Source organism: Ruditapes philippinarum, unplaced genomic scaffold (assembly GCF_026571515.1).
Source record: "Ruditapes philippinarum isolate M1 unplaced genomic scaffold, ASM2657151v2 ctg406_1_1_1_1, whole genome shotgun sequence".
Lineage (NCBI taxonomy): Eukaryota > Metazoa > Mollusca > Bivalvia > Venerida > Veneridae > Ruditapes > Ruditapes philippinarum.
In genome coordinates this window covers 39,762-64,321 of record NW_026865760.1, presented here as the reverse complement: position 1 = coordinate 64,321, position 24,560 = coordinate 39,762, and the positions used below count along the sequence as shown (strand labels likewise).

At 30.9% G+C, this 24,560-nt stretch overlaps 1 protein-coding gene across 4 annotated transcripts; it reads right to left on the bottom strand.

Moving 5' to 3' along the window:
- Window positions 1-2: 2 nt before the first annotated feature.
- LOC132730203 (complement C1q-like protein 4) lies at window positions 3-24,443 on the bottom strand. 4 transcript variants are annotated; one of them, XM_060716060.1, is made up of 3 exons: window positions 24,322-24,443; window positions 14,300-14,364; window positions 13,402-13,902 (listed from the first exon to the last, which is right to left on the bottom strand). In XM_060716060.1, the coding sequence occupies exons 1-3, from the start codon at window positions 24,408-24,410 to the stop codon at window positions 13,487-13,489; spliced, it is 570 nt and encodes a 189-aa protein (XP_060572043.1). In that variant the 5' UTR covers window positions 24,411-24,443; the 3' UTR covers window positions 13,402-13,486. The 4 variants fall into 4 exon arrangements, with proteins under 4 accessions (XP_060572042.1, XP_060572039.1, XP_060572043.1 ...); XM_060716059.1 differs by lacking the exons at window positions 13,402-13,902; window positions 24,322-24,443 and adding an exon at window positions 3-557 and having other exon boundaries at window positions 14,300-14,597; XM_060716056.1 differs by lacking the exons at window positions 13,402-13,902; window positions 14,300-14,364; window positions 24,322-24,443 and adding exons at window positions 3-557; window positions 2,448-2,686.
- Window positions 24,444-24,560: the final 117 nt, after the last annotated feature.

Here is a 24,560-nt window from a genome sequence, read left to right as displayed (position 1 = left end):
ATATATGGCATGTGTTTACGAACTGGTTCAAGCAGCGTACACGATTAACAAAGAAATCTTGATAAAATATTTTAAATGAACTACTAAGTGTAATTTCGGAATGTTCCTTTTTTATTTCTTAAAATAATTTGCGTAGAACTTCATTTAGTAGGAGTTTACAAGCATGCCAGAAAAACCAGTGTGATATCGATCAGCATTAGCCCCTGACACGTGACCTTCTCCAGTTACCCATACACGATCACCTACATCCAAGAAGGCAACTGTCGACACGCCACCAATATTCCACCCAGTTGTGTGCCCTGCTATAGCATATTCTATTCCAACACCATTCTTTCTCATAAAGAAAGCTCCTTGTTTTCCGCTTGGATTCCCTAGAACCATTGAAAATATGTATGTCCCATTAAAAGGGGCCGTGAAGTAGCCGTCATTATATGCGTTTCCTAGATTAAGGTCAACTTGGTCGAATTTTATTACTGTGCCTGTGGTAACCCTACCAAGGTATTTGTTCAGCTGGATTCGAAAAACAACCATTGGTGTTCTCAATGCATCAAGACTGTCTGAAAAATGTTGAATAAAAGTTATTTTTCTTGTCCTACAATAAGACTATGAATATACATTTTCGGCCATTTCTTTCATATTTTGATTTTCAGCTCGACTATACGAAGTATATGGAGAGCTGTCCTATTCGCCCCGGCGTCGGCGTCCGCGTCGAGATTTCAGATTAAAGTTTTGGTGCAGTAAAATAGTTTTCACTATAACTTTTTCATGTCTTAAGGTATCAACTTCAAACTTCATATGTTTATTATCATCAACCACATCTTATGTGACAAGGTTCATAACTCTAGCACCAATATTTTCAGATAAATCTCCCCTTGAACTTAGAATTTTCCTTAAAAATATTATTTTTACTGTTACTTCTTTATTTCATCTAGGATCAACTTCATACTTTAAATATATGTATCTTATCATCAACCACATCTTTTGTGACATGTTTTATAACTCTAGCTCCAATAATTTCAGATTTATCTCCCCTTGAACATAGAAGAATTTTCCTTAAAAAATATTTTTTTTACTGTTACTTATTTATTTCTCAAGGGATCAAGTTCATACTTCAAATATATGTACCTTATCATTAACCACATGTTATGTGACAAGGTTCATAACTCTAGTACCAATATTGCAAAAATTATCTCTCCATAAACTTAGATTACTTTACTTGAACAATGTTATTTTTAACTATAATCTTATTAGTTTTAAAGGCTAAAACTTAAAAAAAAGGTTACCTTAAACTTCAAATACTTATTCCTTATCATCAATTACATTTTATGTGACAAGGTTCATAACTCTCGAAACAATATACAGATTTATCTCTCTTTGAACTTATGATTTTCTTTAAGAAATATTATAACTTATTTACTTTTTAAGGAATCTACCTCAAACTTCAAATATATATTTTTTATCATTACACACATGTTGTGTGACAAGGTTCATAACTCAAGTGTGACTATTTCCAGAATTATTCCCCTTGATCTTGGAATTTATGTTAACAATGTTATTTTTTACTATAACTTAATACATAATTGTACATACATGTAATTGATTTTTTTCATAGTTTTGTCTTCCTTATTGCGTCCAGTATTTTATTAGTCGAGTTTCGCTGTCTCCTGTGATAGCTATTGTTTATTTTAACTTCTTTAGTTTAAAGGTATTTACCTCGAACTTCAAATACGTATTCCTTATCATCAATTACATCTTATGTGACAAGGTTCATAACTCTTGAAGCAATATTTTCAGATTTATTTCTCTTTGAACTTAGGATTTTCTTTAAGAAATATTTTAACTTTTTTTACTTTTTAAGGTATCTACTTTAAATTTCAAATATATATTTCTTATCATAACATACATGTTGTTTGACAAGGTTCATAACTTTAGCATGACTATTTCCAAAATTATTCCCCCTTGAACTTGGAATTTATTTTAACAAATGATATTTTTTTACTTTTACTTGAAACATAATTAAGCGTAATTGATTTTTCTTTCTTACTGTGTCCAGTATTTTATTAGTCGAGCTTCGCTGTCTCCTGTGACAGCTCTTGTTAAGGATAAAGTTCCTCCAAAACAATACAAGTTAATGTATACATAAATCGAAAACATGGATATCATGATTCGGTGTGAAGAAAATCAGTTCAATATTAGTGTTTTGATTTGATGGATGCTTTTATTCTTTAAGAAAAGATTTAGCATAGTCTTGACAGCAAGAGACTCAGACCAGCGCATGCTATCCCTCTTAATAATCCGTATAAGCCATTATTTAAACGTCTCACTGATCTAAACGCTCTTGCTAAATGTATGTCAAAGTTAAAGTATTAGTTGTTATTTAAACATTTTCTTGTTACTACTTCATAAGAAGTGCACCGTTAACAAAGAAAATTAAATAAAATAAGTACCCGTGTTCCATGCGTCTTGCCGAGATTCAATTTTCTCCAGTCTTTTCTCTGTAGTTTCAAGCTTCAATCCTAGTCTTGCTATTCTGTCTAATACATTTTCCATCGAATACACACATTGTGATTCCGATTGAGAAGATGTTGTTGTCACCAACATCAAGACGACACAAGAATAAATTTTAATCTGCATGTTGTCAAAATGCAAATACTATCAAACTATTAAACAGTAGTTGTCAGAATAATCGTACATTTTCACTGTAGATATGTTTTTGCAATGAGTTAATGTTATCCTACAGCTATACATGTAAATGTCAAAATCGTTAAAACAGAAAATATGCGAGTTTTGGGAGGGATTTTACATCAACTGATAGTGTGAAGCGTTTATTTTTTGTTAAGAAGAGAATTGTTGTTTTGAGGGGAGTTTTGTTGATTTGTTGAAGTTGGTTGAATTTAATTTTGGTGATATTAATTGATCAGGGTTTATTGGTTGTAATTAGTTGTTTTAATTGTTGAGTTCTCACTCGCAAAATGAAATCATTCTGTGAATTAGCATAATAAGCAATTTATTTTAGGTTAGAAATGACACTCTCAGCAATTGGAAGATGTATGTATTGTAGATTGTACCAAGAAGTTTAATATTTTATCAACATTTATTAAATGTGTGTGTTTGCGTTTGTTTACCCTCGCCACCGGTGAGACCATATGGACGAGCATATACTGGTATTCAATCACCAACATTTACCGCTAAGCCAATTTATGTTTTACATATTAAGTCAACATGATTTAACATAAGCTGATCTATGCTTTCCTTAAGTCAACCTTTGCTTTTCATAAGCCAACTTATGCTTAACAAAAGTCGACCTATGCTTTACATAAGCCGATCTATGCTTTACAAAAACTGACTTATGCTTTACAAAAGCCGGCCTATGCTTGACATAACCCAACCTATGCTTTACATAACCCAACATGTGCTCAACAAAACCGGTCCAACCTTTACATAAGCCAACACGTGCTTAACAAAAGCGCTTTTAATTTCAATTGTGAACCATCTTTTTATAGCCCTACCGTCACCAACTCAGGACATGATAAATAAACTTAATTATATGTTTTATTATTTTATGGCAAGGAAATGTTAAAATGAAAAATACTGTTATGGTCAAGGACTATCAGAGGGAGGTTTAAAAATGTTGAATTTAAATGCTTTGATAATGGCATTAAAGATAAGCTGTTTCAAAAGAATGACTAGCGATGCCTGTTGGAAAAACATTATTACAAATGAATTTGATGTGCAAAAATTATTTCACTGTGGAAAACATTAAATAGATAATTGCAAAAAGCACTTCAAACGTTTTTTGGAAAGACGCTGTTAATGTTTTTTTCTACATATATAGATAGATATCCTATAAATAAAGAATCCTTCGCAGAACTACCATTGTTTTATAACAATAAATTACTAATTGGCAATAAAAGTATATTTCTTAATTCATGGTTTAAAGCCGGTGTATATTATATCGGAGATATGTTTGATTCTTACGGTGCTTTTCTTTCATTTTTAGATTTTAAAAACATATTCAGGCTTAAAGCAGCACGCCTCCAGATTCATCCTAATTTTCATGAAAATTTTGAAAATGTATTTAAAGGTAAAATATTGTAAAATGAACAAAGACAGTACTTGAAACATTACAATCGGCAATTAAAATCCACGTAATTTACCAAAAAGAGGTCAAAATATGCATAAATAGCCCCTACTGCGTTAGTAACGCAGTAGAAATACGGTGATAAATACGACAAAATACAGTCATTAATTGAACATAAGATATAAATTATCACTTGAATCTTTAATTTGATCACTTTTCTCAAAGTTTTAGTATGGTTTTTCCAAGTTTAATTTTCTTGAAATATTTTTAGTCATCTGGAGGTATGTAACTTTAATGCAAACTTTTTAATCTTTCATTGAATTAGAAAAAAAAGATAAATGAAATGATGACAAAATTTGATTTTAGTATGAATGACGTAAAAAAAAGCGTGAGGACCAAAATTGGTTCCTTATTTAAAAAACATAATATAAACAATGAAGGATCAAAACGGACTTACAATTTATTGAATACTAATAACACACAACCAACAGTTAAAGCAAAATGGATGCAAAAGTTTGCTCTTCATTTTGACGAAAGTAAATGAAAGAAATTTACGAAATGCCATTTAAAATGATTCTAGGATACAGTGGTTTCAAATTGGGATTCTTCATAGAATAATTGACACCAACTATTATTTACATAAAATTAAATATAATGATAATCCTCTTTGTACCTTTTGTAAAATATAAAAAAGAAACTATCGAACATTTGTTTTGGCAATGTAGTTTTGTAAAGGACATCATTGATATCTATTTCAAAACAAAAAAGAATATTTTTCCATCATTATCTGCAGACAAAATGATTTTTGGCTTTACATATGAAAGTCCTTTATCAAAAGCTAAACATCTAATCAGTCTTTTCCTCCTATGTTGAAAATTCTGGTTGCTATGACAACAAATAGACTGAAAATATGGCAAATTTAACACCTAAACTGGATCTAGTGATAACGTAAAAAGTACTGAAAATATTTCTATGAAACTTGAAATCTGGGTAGATGGCAGTCTGGAGATTATGCACATTTTTTACTTCCTATGTTGAAAATTCTGGTCGCTATGTCAACAAATACACTGAATTTCAAGATTTCTGATTCCGACTTTTACGCTTTTTCACTATAACTTCTTTATTTCTTAAGGTATTTACTTCAAACTTTAAATATTAGTGTGTCATCAACCACATCATATGTGACAAGGTTTTCAACTCTAGCACAAAAAATATTATAATTACCTCCCTTGAAATTAGAATTTTAATGAAAAAAAATATTGTTTTTAATAACTTCATTATTTCTTAATGTATCTGCTCCAAACTCCATATGTATGTTTCTTATGATCACTCAACATATGTGAGAAGGTTCAATACTAGCAATATTATTTTCAGAATTATGACCCCCCCCCCCTTGAACTTTTTCGAGAAATTGTTATTTTTTTACTCCCAATTTCTTCATTCATTTTAGGATTTACTTCAAACTCCCACATCATAATAATATGACAAGATTTTCTCCAACAAATTTACTTAAAATAGTATATTTGAAGGGCCAATGGCCCATCATAATGTTGCTTGGGTTCTAACCGGTATGGGACTTACGGATTGCCTGCAATACTATGACAATTGCTTGTCATAATTTACTTAAAGATGTATATTGCAAAAGAGTATTCCCTCAGTTGTAGGAGCTAAAATATATAACATATTGTTACAACGTTGAAAAAGAGACTGCAATGATAAATAACAATGTTGAAACCTTTATTTCCGCATGGAATTCTTATCTAATTTTCCTTAATGCAGATTAACACAATATTTTTCTTCTTCTTCTTCTTCTTCTTCTTCTCATTATTATTATAATTACTATTATTATTATTGCAACTATCATTATTATTCTCTACATATATGCAGACTTAAACTTTTAGTCCTAAAAAAACTACACAACAAACAATTATATTTTAACGCCGCTTAAAATGTCTTTAGAGATAAGTAAATGACTAAAAAGATGAATAGAAATGATCAATAACAATATTAAAAGCGCAGACTACAGTGAAATTGTGCAGATGAATGAGTGTAGTATGTAAAATTGTATTATTTTTCTTTTATGATACGTTCTGTTTTCTACTTTGAATACATTTATAGTTGTATGTTTATATACCAATACTGTACATACAATGTTTATATACATGTATTTGATCAATAAAAAACCGGTGCAAGCTTTACATAAGCAAACCCATGTTTTATATATAAAGTAATATATACTTTACAAAAGTCAGCTGATGCTTTACATAAGTCAACCTTTGCTTTACAAAAGCCAACATAACCTTTACAGGGACAATGTTAATTTTTAGCAGTGATTTTGGCATTTTAGAGCACTACCATCTTCCTTTTTATCTTTTCCTTTATCTGCTGGCGGCATATGAATCTACCCATGGGACAAATGCAGACCATGACCATCCTTTCTTTCTGATCATAGTCTGCACTAGACACTATTCTGTCATTAGTTACTCCAAACATGATGCATGGGTTTGTTTATGTTAAAAGATAAACAAGTGTATTAAAGATGCTCAGAGTGTACTCGGTAACTTCAAGAAAATCAGTTTGGCTACATTCAGTTTTAAACATGCATTATAATTAAAGAAGATTTAAACATGCAAATAATTCAAATATACCAGTTTTTATTTAATTTACCTCAAGATTCATTGTAGGAACGAACGATCAAGTCTGTTCGTGCTAAACAATATTTTTAGAAAAGCTAAATATGACACACCAATATTGAAGTCGTGTTAAGCTATATACAAACAATTAGATATTCAACTTTAATCATAATTGAATACTAGTAATTGGTCCAAAAAATACCAGAAATATAGCAACACATGAGTTGTTATCAAAAGCTAAATCTCAGTTTAAAGCTAGTAAGCAAATGTAATGAAATTTCTGAGGCATGTTTTGTTTAGGTAGTTTGGAAACAATGTTTAGATTTAAGCTTAATTAAATTTCTGACGTCATTCGCTTCTCTTATTTGCTCTTTAGTGCGCAAACTTTCTATAAAAGTTATATTTGTTAGGATAATTTCAGCAAAGTATTGTATATGTATATCAATAAGCAGAAAACACTGAAAATAGATATTACATCGTAAGATTCAATCTTTAATTGCATTAAAGCTTAAGTATTTCAAATAGTTCATTAAACATGAAACTGGTTATCATTCTATTATATTTAAATAAATTTAATCATAAAATATTTTTCCTCAGGTATCTATTCTTGAAATTTCTTTTTTTTGTAAAGCGGTTAGAACTACTGCGATAACCTTTGTAGTAATATATTACAAACTTTTATTATTATTTTCATTATTATTGGTATTGTTGTTGTTGATAATATTATCATTTCATTTATCAGTATAAATATAACATTTTTGCGCTTGATTTTCTAATAAAGGTGATAATTAATGTAAATATATAATGACTACATTGTCGGTAAATGATTTTGTATAAACAGATAGTGTGATCGCAATAATAATTAAGTTTTTTTTGTGAATTATACAAACTGAGTGTAATTGTAAATAAAATTGAAAAAAGTTAGTACTAGCTTTTGTATTAGTATCAGTTATGAATAGACTTTTAATGAAATATTTTTATTTCCTATTTTTGTTCATTTACTACATATTATAATTAAAGCAATATGAAGTATGATGGAATAATAATGTTAAATAAACTAACAAATTGTCACAAAAACAAATGTTTGTGTTATTTCACCCCCCTCCATTTTGTCATTGAGCATATCATCTTTTTAAGACGGGGTTAAATCATATATAATGAAAACATTGTTTACTACATAAATAACAACTATAAGCAAAGATCATGCAAACGCATAAGAAATCTAAAGAAAAAAGTATCTTGTATATTCCTTTTATAAAACAGTATTAGCCTGTTTGCGAACAATGAAGTAAGAGACATATTTTTTCTATGTATATTCATCAACATTATCCTTAGAAAATAAACCCATACAAAAAGATAGAGGAATATCATCCGCAAAACGAACCGGGTTTGAGGTTTAAAAGATGGTGGAATTATTCCGCTATGTCAGCCAACACACACTCTCTCTGTGTCTTTATCTGCATGTGAATTTGTTGCTGAAAAAGTTCCTTTAGGTCGACCCCCGGAAAAAGGATATGGAATTTCCTTTTTTTATTCTGGAACGCATTTAATGTTGTGATTTTTGGTCTTAACCGACAGTATTTACAAAAACAATGTACAATTATTTATTGCCGATTAATCAACAAGCTATAAAAACTCTTTTTGCGGAGAAAATAAATCTAATTTCTGTTTATTTTCGAGTTTAAATTAATTGAAAAAGATAGTAGCATGGCTGTAAAGAATTCAAACAAATCACCCTGCCTATGATTTAATCAGATACATATTTAACGGTATCTTATAAGTTGTTTAGTATATCTTTCATACTATACGTATCTCCTATTAATCAATAGATTAATCTTAAAAATGCTTTGCATGCATATTTATTCTTACAATAAGATACATACATGATTGCTTAAGATAATGTGATTCTTGGCGAACATCACTGCTAATTCTAAACTCTAAATTACATAGGTCAGTTCGCCAAAGCTATTCATAAAAACAGATACGATTATCTAACAAATTAAAAAATCATCTTTTCTAAGCTCAATGCTTAAGATTTGTTCAAACCGATGGCAACAATTTACAATAAATATATTCTATGTTGTGAAAGTATGCATGATGGCAATGAACGTAAAATATGATAAACAAGATCAACAAGGAAAGGCGGCGTTCAATGAACGCAACCCCCACATGACCCAGCAACAAGAACCAATGGCAAGGAGCCCAGGGGGACCCCAAACAAAAACAGGACAGGGCAAGGACAGAGCACGGACAGGTTAATCATTAAATGATAATTAATTTGTAACTGATTAGGAATTTAAAGAAAATAAAAATAGGCCCACAAAGGGGAAGGGGACAACAGACCGGGGGGGGGGGGGGGGTGGGGAGTAATCAAAGAAAAAAAACTAGAGGCAATGGGGAAGATACTTACCGTAGACGAGAAAACAACAAGGGACACAAGCAAAAGTGTCACCAAAACAGTATGAAACAACATAAGACATACATCTGAGGAACACAGTGGGGCGCCGCCTTGGAACGGTCAGCAGCATAATAATGACTGCTGGGGAGTTTAAACCGGTTAATGGTGCACCAAACCTCGCTCTTAGCCCCACCATGTTCCTATAAACGAGACAGTGTAAATAAAATGAATCCCCGCCAAGTGAAATTCTAACAGTTGTCATGGTTACAAAAGGTTAAATAAGTAAAACACTAAAATGATCATGTAGAAACATATAAAAGTAAACCCAATGACCATAACAAAAGTACTCAATGTCCTAAAGGAAGACAGAGCAACAAGAAAATCACCTACAAGGGCCCGACGAAGCAAGGCAGAAGACGAACATTAAGACAATTCAGTCCCAAAGGGCTTTACGAACTATCCATCATAGAGTCTCCCACTTGGTCCGTCAGATGCAATCAAAAGAGGAAAGCGTAGTGTCCAACTGTAAAAGGGTTGAACACTAAACATGCAGTATGTCTTAAAATAGTAGGGTCATAACCTCTTTTAATAAAACGTTTAATGATTTTAGTAAAAACAGCAGAAAAATTACCATGACCCAAAATCTTACGAAGTTTGTAAATCACATCGCCATAAAAACCAGGCTGGCTAATCCCTTGTCGCAGAAGAGTTTTTAAATCACTATTGAATTTGGAAATTAAATCAAAGTTACGATTGTAAAATTTAGTAAAATATTTCCGTAATTTATGATAGCGGTAGCCCTGTTTTAGAAGCTTGCTGGTAATAAAAATGTTCCGCTCGTTGAAATCCTTTACGTTGCTACAAGCTCTAGCGAATCTAATTAACTGGGAATTAATTGACCATTTTAACCAAACCTTAGCAAACGAGTTCTTAATTAAAGTTTTGAAGAAATGAGAAGAAATTGGCTAAGCGATTTCGAGAAACTGTATTGTCTGTACAGTTGTTTAGCTTTAAGACGAATGGATACACACACCATTCCATATTTATATTCAATAATGTACAAAGTTTAGCGTAAAATTATATTTTAATGCATTCAATGTATTTTTTCGTGTTTTATCAGTGATTTTCTCAGAGACTGTTTACATTTTGTATCTGTTGCAATGTTTCCAAAACAGATTAATTAAAATTATATTCCATCTGGAAATTTCTGAGCATGTTGGGATCAAATCATCCCTAAGGATACCAGATCGACGCCATCCCATAACTCTAACATCGGACACACCTTCAAGCTATTTTGAATTTAAATATGATTATTACAATAATATAATACATTTGAAGGGACTATTTCCGATTTAACTCAGACCCTAAACTAATTAGCATGTAATGCAACATTAAATGTCGTCATACGAAGAACACAAAATATGTAAATAGCATTAATTATACATAATTGGACAAAATAAAATGTTAAAATTGTTATCGTTTATAAAGGTCAGAGAGATAAGTCATAAGCGCTAAAACTAATTGGAATAACCTTTTTTATGTCCTGGGAAAATGATATTTCCCGTGAACAAATCTTTAAATTAGTTTTTGTACAAATCATGCATCCACGGTAAGTATAATCAGAACTATTTCATTCACACTATCTTGAGGTTGTAGACAAAATGCCCACTGAATCCGAATCAGTGCATCGTTAAATGACCATATTTAATGTAAACCAGGCTGCTGTCAAAACATATTGCAAATTATAATAATATTGATCACAAATTCCAGCACAATATAACTCAACGACACACGATAATTTGTCACAAACAAAATATATTATAAAATACGACTTTGTTAGTCTGCATCACATGCATTAAATGCATTGCCAGACAGAATTTCAGAACTTCTTTAACAAAATAAAATCCTTCAACTCTTACTAATTGAATTTATTTTACTGAAAAATCGTCTGTTTTTCCATTCAGGAATCCTTCATGAAAATTATTGAAAAATCTTGTCACTACAAACACACATTGTCGGAATATGATGAAAACTCGATATTATTTTGTGTTTTCACAATCGTATTTTCCACCATTTACCAATGTGGTTTCGTTGTTTTGTTATTTCGACTTTTCACGATCGTACTACCTATTTTTAGTCATTATATTTCCGACCTTCCACTATCGCGGATTCGTTATTTCGACTTTTCGTCTTTGTTATTTGTGTTTTGTTGTTTCAAGGTATCGTGAATGACTGGTATCAATGACAATGTGTTTTAGATAATTACTAAAAGATCTACCATACAAATTTTCCAAGAGATTTTACCATGGAAATAAATAATCAAATAATGAAAATACATGTAACAATAATCAAATCATAACGAAAAACACACTTCACATTTTAAAGAGTTTGCTGTGTATACTCTGTAAATAACAAGTTTTATCCAGGAGTAAGTGAAGACATCAAAAACAATTGCGTTTTAAGTCGATTAATTTTAAAATATAGTGCAGTGAAATGTTGCTTTTGTTAGAAAAAATGGTAACCGATTTAGTATGTGAATGCCACATGTAATTAAGGTCTTAGAAAATAAAGTTCTGCGTAGTCGATAATCATGCTTGTAGTTGAGTACAGGATATTCCCTTAGCAATAAACGTTTATTGCTTTTAATGGATAAAAAGGTTTACCGATTCCCGTGCTATAGTATAAATTATGACGTTTTCATATTGCTTAGGCTTTTTCAATGATTAAGTTAGAAGAACTGTCAAAGCCATACAATGCAAATCAATGTTGAAACATGACTAAATATATTGACATATCTCTTATAAAATAACTTAAATACTTTAGAATAGTATTCAGCGATGAAATGTTTGACAACAAAAATGGTATTTATGATAGTTGTTTAAAACTGTATAAAAAGAGTGAAAGATAAATAGGCACGTATTGATTAATTTATATCATAAATAGCCATGACAACTTTATTTTTCAAATCTTGTAAATTAGTTTAAAACATGTGAATCATTTACTTGTATATTTATTATCCATTCATCCATAAGAAATTATCTTCAAAAAGAAATAACCACTTGAGACAACAATATTTACAGAGAGGAGGTTCCTAAATGTTGTTGCAAAGTAAAGGAGTGATTATCGCGCCGGAGTAATCTACGGATTGATGGCCTCGTGTGTTCAAACCCCGTTATGGAGAAGCCGTCGTTGCCTTGTGCAAGAAATTTAACATGCATTGCTTAGAACAGGTTGCTTCCAGGAACGGATTCCAGTGTATCAATAAGCTTATAGCTTCCAACATAATTCGAATTAAAATACTTCTAATAAACTGTTGTAAATTTCGTCTGATAGCATCATCACAAATGAACACAAATCATTTTGCTTGGCTGGGATCTATATTTTGTTAATCATTTTTTTACATGTTACTAGTTAGCATTACATTACACCTTATTCTTTTATTTGTAGGATCCTGGACGAACTCAGGAACTCGTGAAAACAATTCAAGACAACGACGAGAAGACCGGAACCGGAGGAAGATATATCCAGACGACATGATAGATACCGCTGATTATGACGAAACTATACACTCACGAGACCATAAATATGAAGATATTATCTTAAGAAACTTAACGGTTAATATTTTCTGTAAAATAAATGACGGAAGTAAAAGTGCCACACATGCAACAATCGTCACGTATTTACTTTTTCATTGACTTTATGTTAAATGACAACGGGAAGTAACTTTTACTGAACTTATCATTTACGTTTGGTAAAGTTTGTCTCTCTTTGATCATTATCTAGGAATAGAGCTTCAGAAAGCGACCTCAGTTAAAATCGACTTTATTTTGCATGATTAAAGAGAACTATGATTAAAACAAATTAATGAAAAAAATGGGTTTTTAAGTCATCAGCCCTTGAAATTGAGTTTTTACTCTTTCATGTTATTTTAAGAGCAGTCAACCTGAATTTGAATAAAATTGCCATATTAAAATCTCCGATAAAACATCAATGACAGTCTATTAAAGTCAAGCTGATACAACATATACAGTGTAACAGGAAATGCTATACATACATGTATTTATATCCACGGGAAATGCTTTACGCACGTATATGTATACATGTATCAGGAAATGCTATATATGTATGCGTATCTTTTATAAAACAACAGCAACAACGAAACAATGTTACATCCAATACAAAGTCTAAATTGTACTTACTAATATGGTTTATTATAATTCTTTTTTTGCAATGTTAGGCATGTGTATACTAACTGGTTCAAGCACCGCATACGATTAACAAAGAAATCTTGATAAATTATTTTAGATGTACTACTAAGTGTAATTTCGGAATGTTCCTTTTTTATTTCTTATAATAATTTGCGTAGAAATTCATTTAGTAGGAGTTTACAAGCATGCCAGAAAAGCCAGTGTGATATCTCGAATCAGCATAAGCCCCTGATACATGACCTTCTCCAGTAACCCATACACGGTCACCTACATCCAAGAAGGCAACTGTCGAAACGCCACCAATATTCCATCCAGTTGTATGCCCTGCTATAGCATATTCTATTCTAACACCATTCTTTCTCATAAAGAAAGTTCCTGGTTTTCCGCTTGGATTCCCGAGAACCATTGAAAATATGTATGTCCCTTTATAAGGGGCCGTGAAGAAGCCGTCATTATATGCGTTTCCTAGGTTAAGGTCAACTTGGTCGAATTTTATTACTGTGCCTGTGGTAACAGTACCAAGGTTCTTGCTCAGCTGGATTCGAAAAACAACCTTTGGTGTTCTCAATGCATCAAGAATGTCTGAAAAATGTTGAATAAAAGTTATTTTTCTTGTCCTACAATAAGACTATGAATATACATTTCCGGCCATTTCTCTCATATTATGGTAAGGATAAGGTTCCTCCAAAACAATAGCAAGTAGATGTGTACATAAATCGAAAACATGGATATCATGATTCGAAAGGAAGCAAATCAGGTCAATATTAGTGTCGTGATTAGATTGACGTTTGTATTCTTTTAGAAAAGATTCAGCAGCGCATGCTATCTCAATAATCTGTATATTAAACGTCTCACTGATCTGAATGCTCTTGCTAAAGGTATATCAAAGTTAAAGTATTTGTTGTTAATTTAACACATTCGTATTACAACTTCATTAGAAGTGCACCCGTAAACCAAGAAAATGAAATAAAATAAGTACCCGTGCTCAATGCGTCTTGCCGAGATTCAATTTTCTCCAGTCTTTTCTCTATAGTTTCAAGCTTCAATCCTAATCTTGCCATTTTGTCTATCACATTTTCCATCGTATACACACATTGTGATTCCGCTTGTGAACATGCTGTTGTCACAATTTCAATCTGCATGTTGTCAAAATCTAAATACTATCAAAATATTAAACAGTAGTATGAACATAGATGAAGACTGTTTAATATATAGAGGCTTCCTCTACACCCTTCCTCTATAACTTCCTGATACACCAGTTTCACAAGTGATGATTTATGCTCTTCTCATTGTTTAAAATACAATGTAGGCAAAAGGAAGAAAAAAAGATGATTCAACATTGATTGTACTGATTACTAAAGAAACCGACAACCCCCGGATCCGAAGATTAAGTATCAGAGATAAACAATGGTTTCGTTTTGGTTACAATATAACAAAGGAGGGCGGCATTCAATGAACGAAGAAAAATAATATTTACCTCTTACCGTGCTTAAAATCGTTTATGAACGTATCCATTTGTTAATCGGGGAAAAAAGCATTCATATTTTTAAGGAAGCATTCATATTATTTAGGAAAATTTAAAATAGATACTGACTGAAAAGAAACTTTAAAATGAATACTGACTGAATAGTGAACAGTGCAGAACATGATTTTGTCCGTGCCGACGGATCTTGGTCTGCACTGCAAGCATGGGTTAGTTTAGTTGCCGTTGACAGAGTTATAAAAAGAACTAAAAGCTCAGAATCAGAAATAACACTCACAACTGTTCAATACTTCTAATGTATCATGCCGAGAAATAGTAAACCAGGCGTCGCTGGTTCGAACCATGAGTGTAACGTTAATTGATCTCGGACATCGAGTCTAATGGTCATTTGTCTGTCACCATTTAGAAATCATGTGAGATTAATGGTTTGTCTCTTGTGGTGAAACTGGTAATGATTAGTTAGTTGTCCAGGAACACCTGTTAGGTGGGTTGATTGACCGTCGATATATGACCAAAAATGTGTTAAAATCGGCGTTAAAACCAGAAAAATAAACAAAGAAATGAACAAACATTTTGTAAAACATATTTCAAACTAAATAAACACCTTTCTACTAATAACATAATTCATCTCGATCTTTTTAGAAGAGCACTCGACAATACTAAGGTAAGCACGTTTATGTGATTTGTTTGCCTAGTTTATTCTGAACTATTATTCAAATAAATGCAGGAGAATATTCAAGGAATGCGTCCTACAAAAAATAATAGACTTATTTTAACCTTAGATAACGAGCATATGTCAAGTCTGCGAATAAATGAAAATTAAAGCTTGTCTACTTCATAAAAGCCATTTTCTATTTTAGTTAAATTTTGTTATACTTATTTTCTTTAAATATCTATATTCAACTTATAAAACCATTTAAATTCTTATAATATTAAGAAAACATTATCTCTTAGTTCAATAAAAAACATTGATATTTTAATATAAACAGTTGTAAAGAACATATGTTCAGACGTTTATCGCAGCGTTCATTGAACACCGCCCTTCCTTGTAGATCTCATTTTTCATATTGTAATAACGCCTGTAGCAACAATGTTTCCAAATGACCTATAAATTCAAAACTGTAACACAGAGTTCAATATCCGTTATAACTAGTGTATGAACGCAACAATAACATTAATTTAGTTCGATTCGCTTATAATTTCAATACAACTTGTGTTCTATCTGAATAATACTAGTATGATTTACTGTGGATTATTCAACTGTTACTAGAACAGATTTGCATACAATACGTATAATTATACATTTGCTGAAGGCAAAATATTTCCTAGATAGATTCTCACTCGTAAATGAAATCATTCTTTGAATTAGTATAGTAAGCAATTTATTTAAGGTAAGAAATGATACTCTCAGCAATTGGAAGATGTATGTATTGTAGAGTATACCAACATTCATAACATTCATAAAGTTATAACAAAGATCAATTTTATTAATTTTAATTGCAATTAATAAAAAAATCTGGAAAAAGGGTGGAAGTGATGAAAACAATAATATTATATATGACTTGCATATTCCTTTGATTTTTATGTTCATGATGTATAATGTAGAAGTACAACATCTCTCACGGCTCCTAACACAGGCTCAGGTGGTATTCAATCTTCAACATTTACCGCTAAGCCAATCTATGTTTTACATAAGTCAACATGATTCCACATCAGCTAATCTATGCTTTACATAGGTCAACATATGCTTTACAAAAGCCAACATAACCTTTACAGGGACAATGCAAATTTTAAGCACTTTAAAGCACTACCATTTTCCTTTTTATCTTTCCTTTTTCTGCTAGCGGTATATGAATCTACCCATGGAAAAAATGCAGACCAAGACCATCCTTTCTTTCTGATCATAGTCTGCACTAGACACTATTCTGTCATTAAAAATTCCTAAAATGATGCATTGGTTAGTTCACGTTAAAAGATAAGTGTAAGATAAGTGTAAGATAAGTGTATTTAAGATTTTCAGAGTGTACTCGGTAACTTAAAGAAAATCAATTTGGCTACATTCAGTTTTAAATATGCATTATAATTTAGTAAGATTTGAACATGCAAATAATTAAAATATAACAGTTTTTATTTAATTTATCGCAAGATAAACGTACCGATGATTATGGTCTACATTGTAGGAACGGACGATCAGGTCTGTTCGTGCTAAACAGCTAAATATGACACAACAATTTTGCAGTCGTGTTAAGCAATATACAAACAATTAGATATTCAACTTTAATCATCATTGAATAATTGGTCCAAAAGTACCAGAAATATAACAACACATGAGTTGTTATTAAAAGCTAAATCTCATATTAAAGCTAGTATGCAAATGTAATGAAAGTTTTGAGGCATGTTTTGTGTAGGTAGCTTGGAAACAATGTTGGGATATTAAGCTTAATTTTTCTGACGTCATTCGCTTCTCTTATTTGCTCTTTATTGCACAAACTTTCTATAAAAGCTATATTTGTTAGGATAGTTTCAGCAATGTATTGTATATCAATAAGCAGAAAACACTGAAAATATACATTACATCGTAACATTCAATCTTTAATTGAATTAAAGCTGAAGTATTCCAAATATTTCATTAAATATCTTGAAACTGGTTATTAATATTATGTTATTACATTTAAAGATATTTCCTCATAAAATGTTTTTCCTCAGGTATCTATTTTTGAATTTTTTTTTTTGTAAAGTGGTTAGAACTACCGCGATAACCTTTGTGGTAATATATTACAAACTTTTATTTTATATTTTATCTTATAATATGACTGGTTTGTTTGTTCAAGAAATGTTACCCCTAGTTTTTTTCCTTCTAAATGTGTCATTGTTTATATTTCATGAAGAAAAAAACATACATCTTAAAAGTCATTAGAAAATATTTGTGGGTTTATTATATATATATATATGAACTGTGAAGTAAATGTAAATAAATAATGATTACATTGTCGGTAAATGGATTAATTTGTATAAACAGATAGTGTGTTCGCAATGATAATTATGTTTTTTTTGTAAACTATACAAACTGAGTGTTATTGTAAATAAAATTGAAAAAAGGTAATACTAGCTTATGTATTAGTATCAGTTATAAATAGACTTTTAATAAAATATTTTTATTTCCTTTTTGTTGTTCATTTACTTCATATAATCATTAAAACAATATGAAGTATGATGGAATAATTATGTTAAATAAACTAACGAATTGTCACAAAAACAAATGTTTGTGTTATTTTATCCCCCTCCATTTTGTCATTAAGCATATCATCTTTATTAACCCATTACTTCATGAGCATTTGGTGAAAAATGGCTGTTTTCATTGAAAAGTCTCCCGTTACAAGTTCAAATTGCTATAAAACTGTAAAACTATAAACTTTTTCCCATCAAAATTGATTTCAAAGTGCTGCAACTTCTCAATGGATTGAGATAGAGTCAAATGCTTGTCAGCGTTGGTTACACGTTACCTTATGATCGATCTGGGGTCATTTTTAGCCTCTCACAAGTCCAAAATTTTCTTGGCGATGATGGGGGCTCCTGCCCCTTCAAACCCCCCAAACAGAAGGGGGCACATCCCCCTTCTGGCAACCCCTGATGTATCTTTTGGTTGGGGGCCGCGCCTAAAAAAGTGGTCACTTTTTTAAACAACATTTCTCAAACAAAAACAAGTGTTGGGGTCCTAAAGAGGCATTTTTTCACCATTTGAGACAACAAAAGGGTGGGGGGTGAAGAAGGCGTCAAAAGGCGTGTATATCGGGTAATGGGTTAAGACGGGGGTAAATCATATATCATGAAAACATTGTTTTCTACATAAATAACAACTATAAGCAAAGATCATACAAACGCATAAGAAATGTAGAGAAAAATGTATTTTGTATATTCATTTTATTAAACAGTATTAGCCCGTTTGCGAACAATGAAGTAAAAGACATATCCTTCTATGTATATTCATCATGTATCTCCGAACAACGATTACCAACATTATCCTTAGAAAATGAACCCATACATAAAGATAGAGGAATATTATCCGCAAAACGGACAGGTTGAATGCGTTTCGTCTAATGTTTAAAAGATAGGGGAATTATTCCCCTATGTCAGCCAACACACTCTCTATCTCTCTCTACTATCTCTTTCTGCATGTAAATTTGTTGCTGAAAAAGTTCCTTTAGGTCGACCCCCGGAAACAGGATATCTGGAATTTCCTTTTTTTTTATTCTGGAACGCATTTAATGTTGTGCTTTTTTGTCTTTACAGACAATATTTACAAAAGCAATGTACAAGCATTTTTGTCGATTAATCAACAAGCTATAAAAACTTTTTGCGGAGAAAAAAAATCAAATTTCTGTTTATTTCTTAATTTAGATTAATTATAAAAGATAGTGGCATGGGTGTAAACAATTTAAACAAATCACACTGACCTTTGATTTAATCAGATACATATTTAATGGTATCTTATAAGGTTTTGCGTTTATCTTTCAAATTATACATATCTTCTATTAATCAATAGATTAATCTTAAAAACGCTTTACATGCATATTTATTCTTCTTTTTTTTCATTTATTTTATTTTTCAAAAACATATAAACACAATCATTCACATTTACATAGAAACTCCACACAGAAAAAAAAGTAAAAACAAAACTTTCAAAAAATTCAGAAAGAAAAAGAATAAATCTACTTAAAAAACTATCATTCTTACACGAAACACACGCACACGCACACGCACACACACACATACATACACACACACACACACACACACAAGACAGGGGAAAAAAGACAAGTGAATCAGTTTCATTTAATTTTTTACGTTTTATGGTTTAATTTACAAAATATTATTGTTTTAGTCATCAGTATTGTTTGTTAAAGTGTTAGATAATTTACTCCATTTTTGTTTGCACGATTCAATTTTATCATTTGACAGTGCAATTGCTTCTTCAATCTGTATCCTTAACAGCAAAAAGTTTTTAAAAATATCAAAAGTTGGCTTTCTTCCTTGATATTTCATTTTTAAAATGTAATATTTCATTTGAATTAAGATATAATTTACTACATTACTATTTATATTGGTTGTAAGCTCTCCAAAAAACACTGTTTCTTTACTGTATGAAAAATGAAGATTAATGGATAAGAGAAAGGAATGCAAGTTTGACCATAAATTTTGCACAATATTACATTCCCAAAATAGATGATGAAGTGTTTCTAAACTACTGCAGCAAAAATCACACAAATTTGAATTGCATAGATTATATTTGAAAAGCATAGTGTTTGTTGCAGTAAGTCTATGGATGAACTTATAACTGAAAATTTCTTAATGTCACATATGCATATTTATTCTTACCATAATATAAATTCATGAATGCTTATGATAACGTGATTTTTGGCAAACAACTCTGCTAATCTATTCCATAAACTCTCAATTACATAGGTCAGCTCGGCAAAGCTATTAATAATAACAGATACGATTATCTAACAAATTAAAAAGTCATCTTTTCTAAGCTCAATGCTTGAGATTTGTTCAAACCGAAGGCAACAAATTACAATAAATATATTCTATGTCGTGAAAGTTTGCATGATGGCAATAAAAGTAAGAGTGACAGATATTTTGACTATTTTGACCAAAATTTGGCAAACAAGTTCTTAATGAAAATGTAGTAGAAATGAGAAGAAATTGGCTAAGTGATTTTGAGAAACGGCACTGTCTGTACAGTTGTTTAGCTATAAGACTAATGATACACCCACCGTTCCATATTTATATTCAATACATGTACAAACGTAAAAAAATATTTTAATGCATTCAATGCATTTGTTCGTGTTTTATCAGTGATTTTCGCAGAAACTGTTTCCTTTTTTTATCTGTTGCAATGTTTCCAAAACAGATTAATTAAAATTATATTCCATATGGAAATGTCTGAGCACTTTTCTGAACTTCCTAAAAACTCTAACATCGGACACACCTTCAAGCTTTTTTGAAGTTAAATATGATTATTACAATAATATAATATATTTGAAGGGACTATTTTCGATTAAACTCAGACCCTGAACTAATGAGCATGTAATGCAACATTAAATGTCGTCATACGAAAAACACAGACTATGTAAATGACATAAATTATACATAATTGGACAAAATAAAATGTTAAAAATGTTATTGATTATAAAGGTCAGAGAGATAAGTCATAAGCGCTTAAACTAATTGGAATAACCTTTTTATATGTCCTGGGAAAATGATATTTCCCGTGAACAAATATTTAAATTAGTTTTGGTATAAATCATGCATCCACGGTAAGTTTTATCAGAACTATTTCATTCACAATATATTGATGTTATAGACAAAATGCCTATTGAATACGAATCAATGTATCGTAAAAGGACCATATTTGATGTAAGCCAGACTGATGTCAAAACATTTTGCAAATAATATTGATCACAAATTCCAGCACAATATAACTCAACGACACATGATATTTTGCCACAAACAAAAGTAACAAAGAGTGAAATATTATAAAATATGACTTTGTTAGTCTGTATCACTTGAATTGAATGCATTGCCAGACATAATTTCAGAATTTCTTAAAAAAACTAAGCAAAATAAAATCCTTCAAATCTGACTAACTGAATATGGTTTACTGAAAAAGCGTCTGTTATTCTTTATGTTGAATAGCATTCACGAATCCTTCATAAAAATTATTGAAAACTCTTGTCACTACAAACATATATAGTCGGAATAACGAAACCACGATGATAAAACTCGACATTATTTTGTGTTTTCACCATCGTATTTTCCACCTTTTACCATCGTGGTTCCGTTGATTTGTTATTTCGACTTTTCACGATCGTACTACTGACTTTAAGTCATCCTATTTTCGACCTTCCACCATCGCGGATTCGTTATCATGGAAATAAATAATTAAATAATGAAAATAACAATAATTAAATCATAACGAAAAACATATGTCACATTTTAAAGAATTTGTGTATACTCTGTAAATAACAAGTTTCGTTCACAAGAAAGTGATGACATCAAAAACAATGGCGTTCATAAGTCAATTTATTTCAAAATATAGTGCAATGAAATGTTGCTTTTGTTAGAAAAAATGGAAACCGATTTAGTATGTGAATGCCACATGTAAATAAGGTCTTAGAAAATACAGTTATGTGTAGTCGATAATCATGCTTGTAGTTGAGTACAGGATATTCCCTAAGTAATAAACGCTAATGGCTTTAATGGATAAAAATGTTTACAGAGTGTTCGATTCCCGTGCTATAGTATAAATTATGACGTTTTCATATTGCTTAGGCTTTTTCAATGATTACGTTAGAAGAACTGTCAAAGCCATACAATGCAAATGAATGTTGAAACATGACTAAATATATTGACATATCTCTAATAAAATAACTTAATTACTTTAGAAATAGTATTTCAGAGATGAAATGTTTGACAACAAAAATGGTATTTATGATAGTTTTGTTTGACAACCTGTATTAAAATGAGTAAAAGGAGAATAAATAGGCACTTGTATTGGATGTAAATTATATATCCAAAAAATTAAAAGCCATGAACAGCAATTTATTTTTTTTGAAATCTTGGTAAAATTTGTATTAAAAGCTTGTTGAATTCATTTTAAACTTGTTACTATTTATTAATTCCCAAATTCATCCATAAGAAAATTGTAAATTCTCCAAAAAGAAATATAACGCTGGACGGAACTCAGGAACTCGTATGAAAACAATTGCCAAGGGCAAACAACGAGAAAGACCGGAACCGAAAGATGATACACCAGACGAAATGATAGATACCGCTGATTATGACGAAACTATACACTCACGAGACCATTAATATGAATATATTATCTTAAGAAACTTAACGATTAATATATTATGTGAAAGAAATGGCGGAAAAGTAAAAGTGCCACAAATGCAACAATCGTCACGCAATTACTTTTTCATTGACTATATGTTACATGACAACGGGAATAACTTTTACTGAACTTATCATTTACGTTTGGCATAGTTTGTCTCTCTTAGATCATTATCTAGGAAGAGAGCTTCTAAATAATACAATAGAAAGCGACCTCAGTTAAAATTGACTTTATTTGCATGATTAAAGAGAACTATGATTGAAACAAATTGATGAAAAAAATGGGGTTTTTAAGTCATCAGCCCTTCAAATTGTGTTTTTACTCTTTCAAGTCATTTTAGGAGCAGTCAACCTGAATTAGTATAAAATTGCCATATTAAAATTTCGATAAAACATCATTGACAATCTATAAAAGTCAAGCTGATATAATATATAGAGTGTCACAGGAAATGCTAAACATACATATATTTATGTAATATATCAGGAAATGCTATATATGTATGCGTATCTTGTATAAAACAACAGCAACAACGAAACAATGTAACATACAATACAAAGTCTAAATTTTATTTACTAATTTGGTTTATTATTATTTTTTTTTGCAATATATTGCATGTCTATACGAACTGGTTCAAGCACCATACACGATTAACAATGAAATCTTGATAAAATATTTAAGATGTACTACTTAGTGTAATTTCGGAATGTTCCTTTTTTATTTCTTAAAATAATTTGCGTAGAACTTCATTTAGTAGGAGTTGACAAGCATGCCAGAAAAGCCAGTGTGATATCGATCAGCATTAGCCCCTGACACGTGACCTTGTCCAGTAACCCATACACGATCACCTACATCCAAGAAGGCAACTGTCGACACGCCACCAATATTCCATCCAGATGTGTGCCCTGCGATAGCATATTCTATTCCACGACATTCTTTCTTATAAAGAAATTGCCTGGTTTTCCGCTTCGATTCCCGAGAACCATTGAAAATATGTATGTCCCTTTGTAAGGGGCCGTGAAGTAACCATCATTATATGCGTTTCCTAGGTTAAGGTCAACTTGGTCGAATTTTATTACTGTGCTTGTGGTAACAGTACCAAGGTTCTTACTCAACTGGATTCGAAAAGCAACCTTTGGTGTCCTCAATGTATCAATATTGTCTGCAAAATTTTTAATAAAAATTATTTTTCTTATCCTACAATAAGACTATGTAACTATATACATTTTCGACCATTTTTCTCATATTATGATAGGGATAAGATTCCCCTAAAACAATAGCAAGTAGATGTATACATAAATCGAAAACATGGATATCATGATTCGGAATGAAGCAAATCAGTTCAATATTAGTATCTTGATTTGATTGACTTTATTAATTTTTTTTCACAGGCAATGCTATCTCAATTTTTAAGTCTGTTAAATTAGTCTCATGATCTTGAAAAGCTTTTAATGTTATTCAAAATTTAAAATATTTAGTTTTATTAAAACATATTCGTTTATTACAATCTATTTAGTAAGTGCAACCCATACAATACCGAAAAATGAAATTAAAATAATACCGTTCAATTGCGTTTTGCCGAGATTCAATTTTCTCCAGTCTTTTCTCTATAGTTTCAAGCTTCGATCCTAGTCTTGCTATTCTGTCTAATACATTTTCCATTGTATACACACATTGTGATTCCGCCTGTGAAGATGATGTTGTCACCAACATGAAGACGACACAAGAATAAACTTTAATCTGAATGTTGTCAAAATGTGAATATTTTCAAAATATTCAACAGTAGTATGGCAACAGATGAAGACTGTTTAATATATAGAGGCTTGGCATAACTTCCTGATACACCAGTTTCACAACTGATGA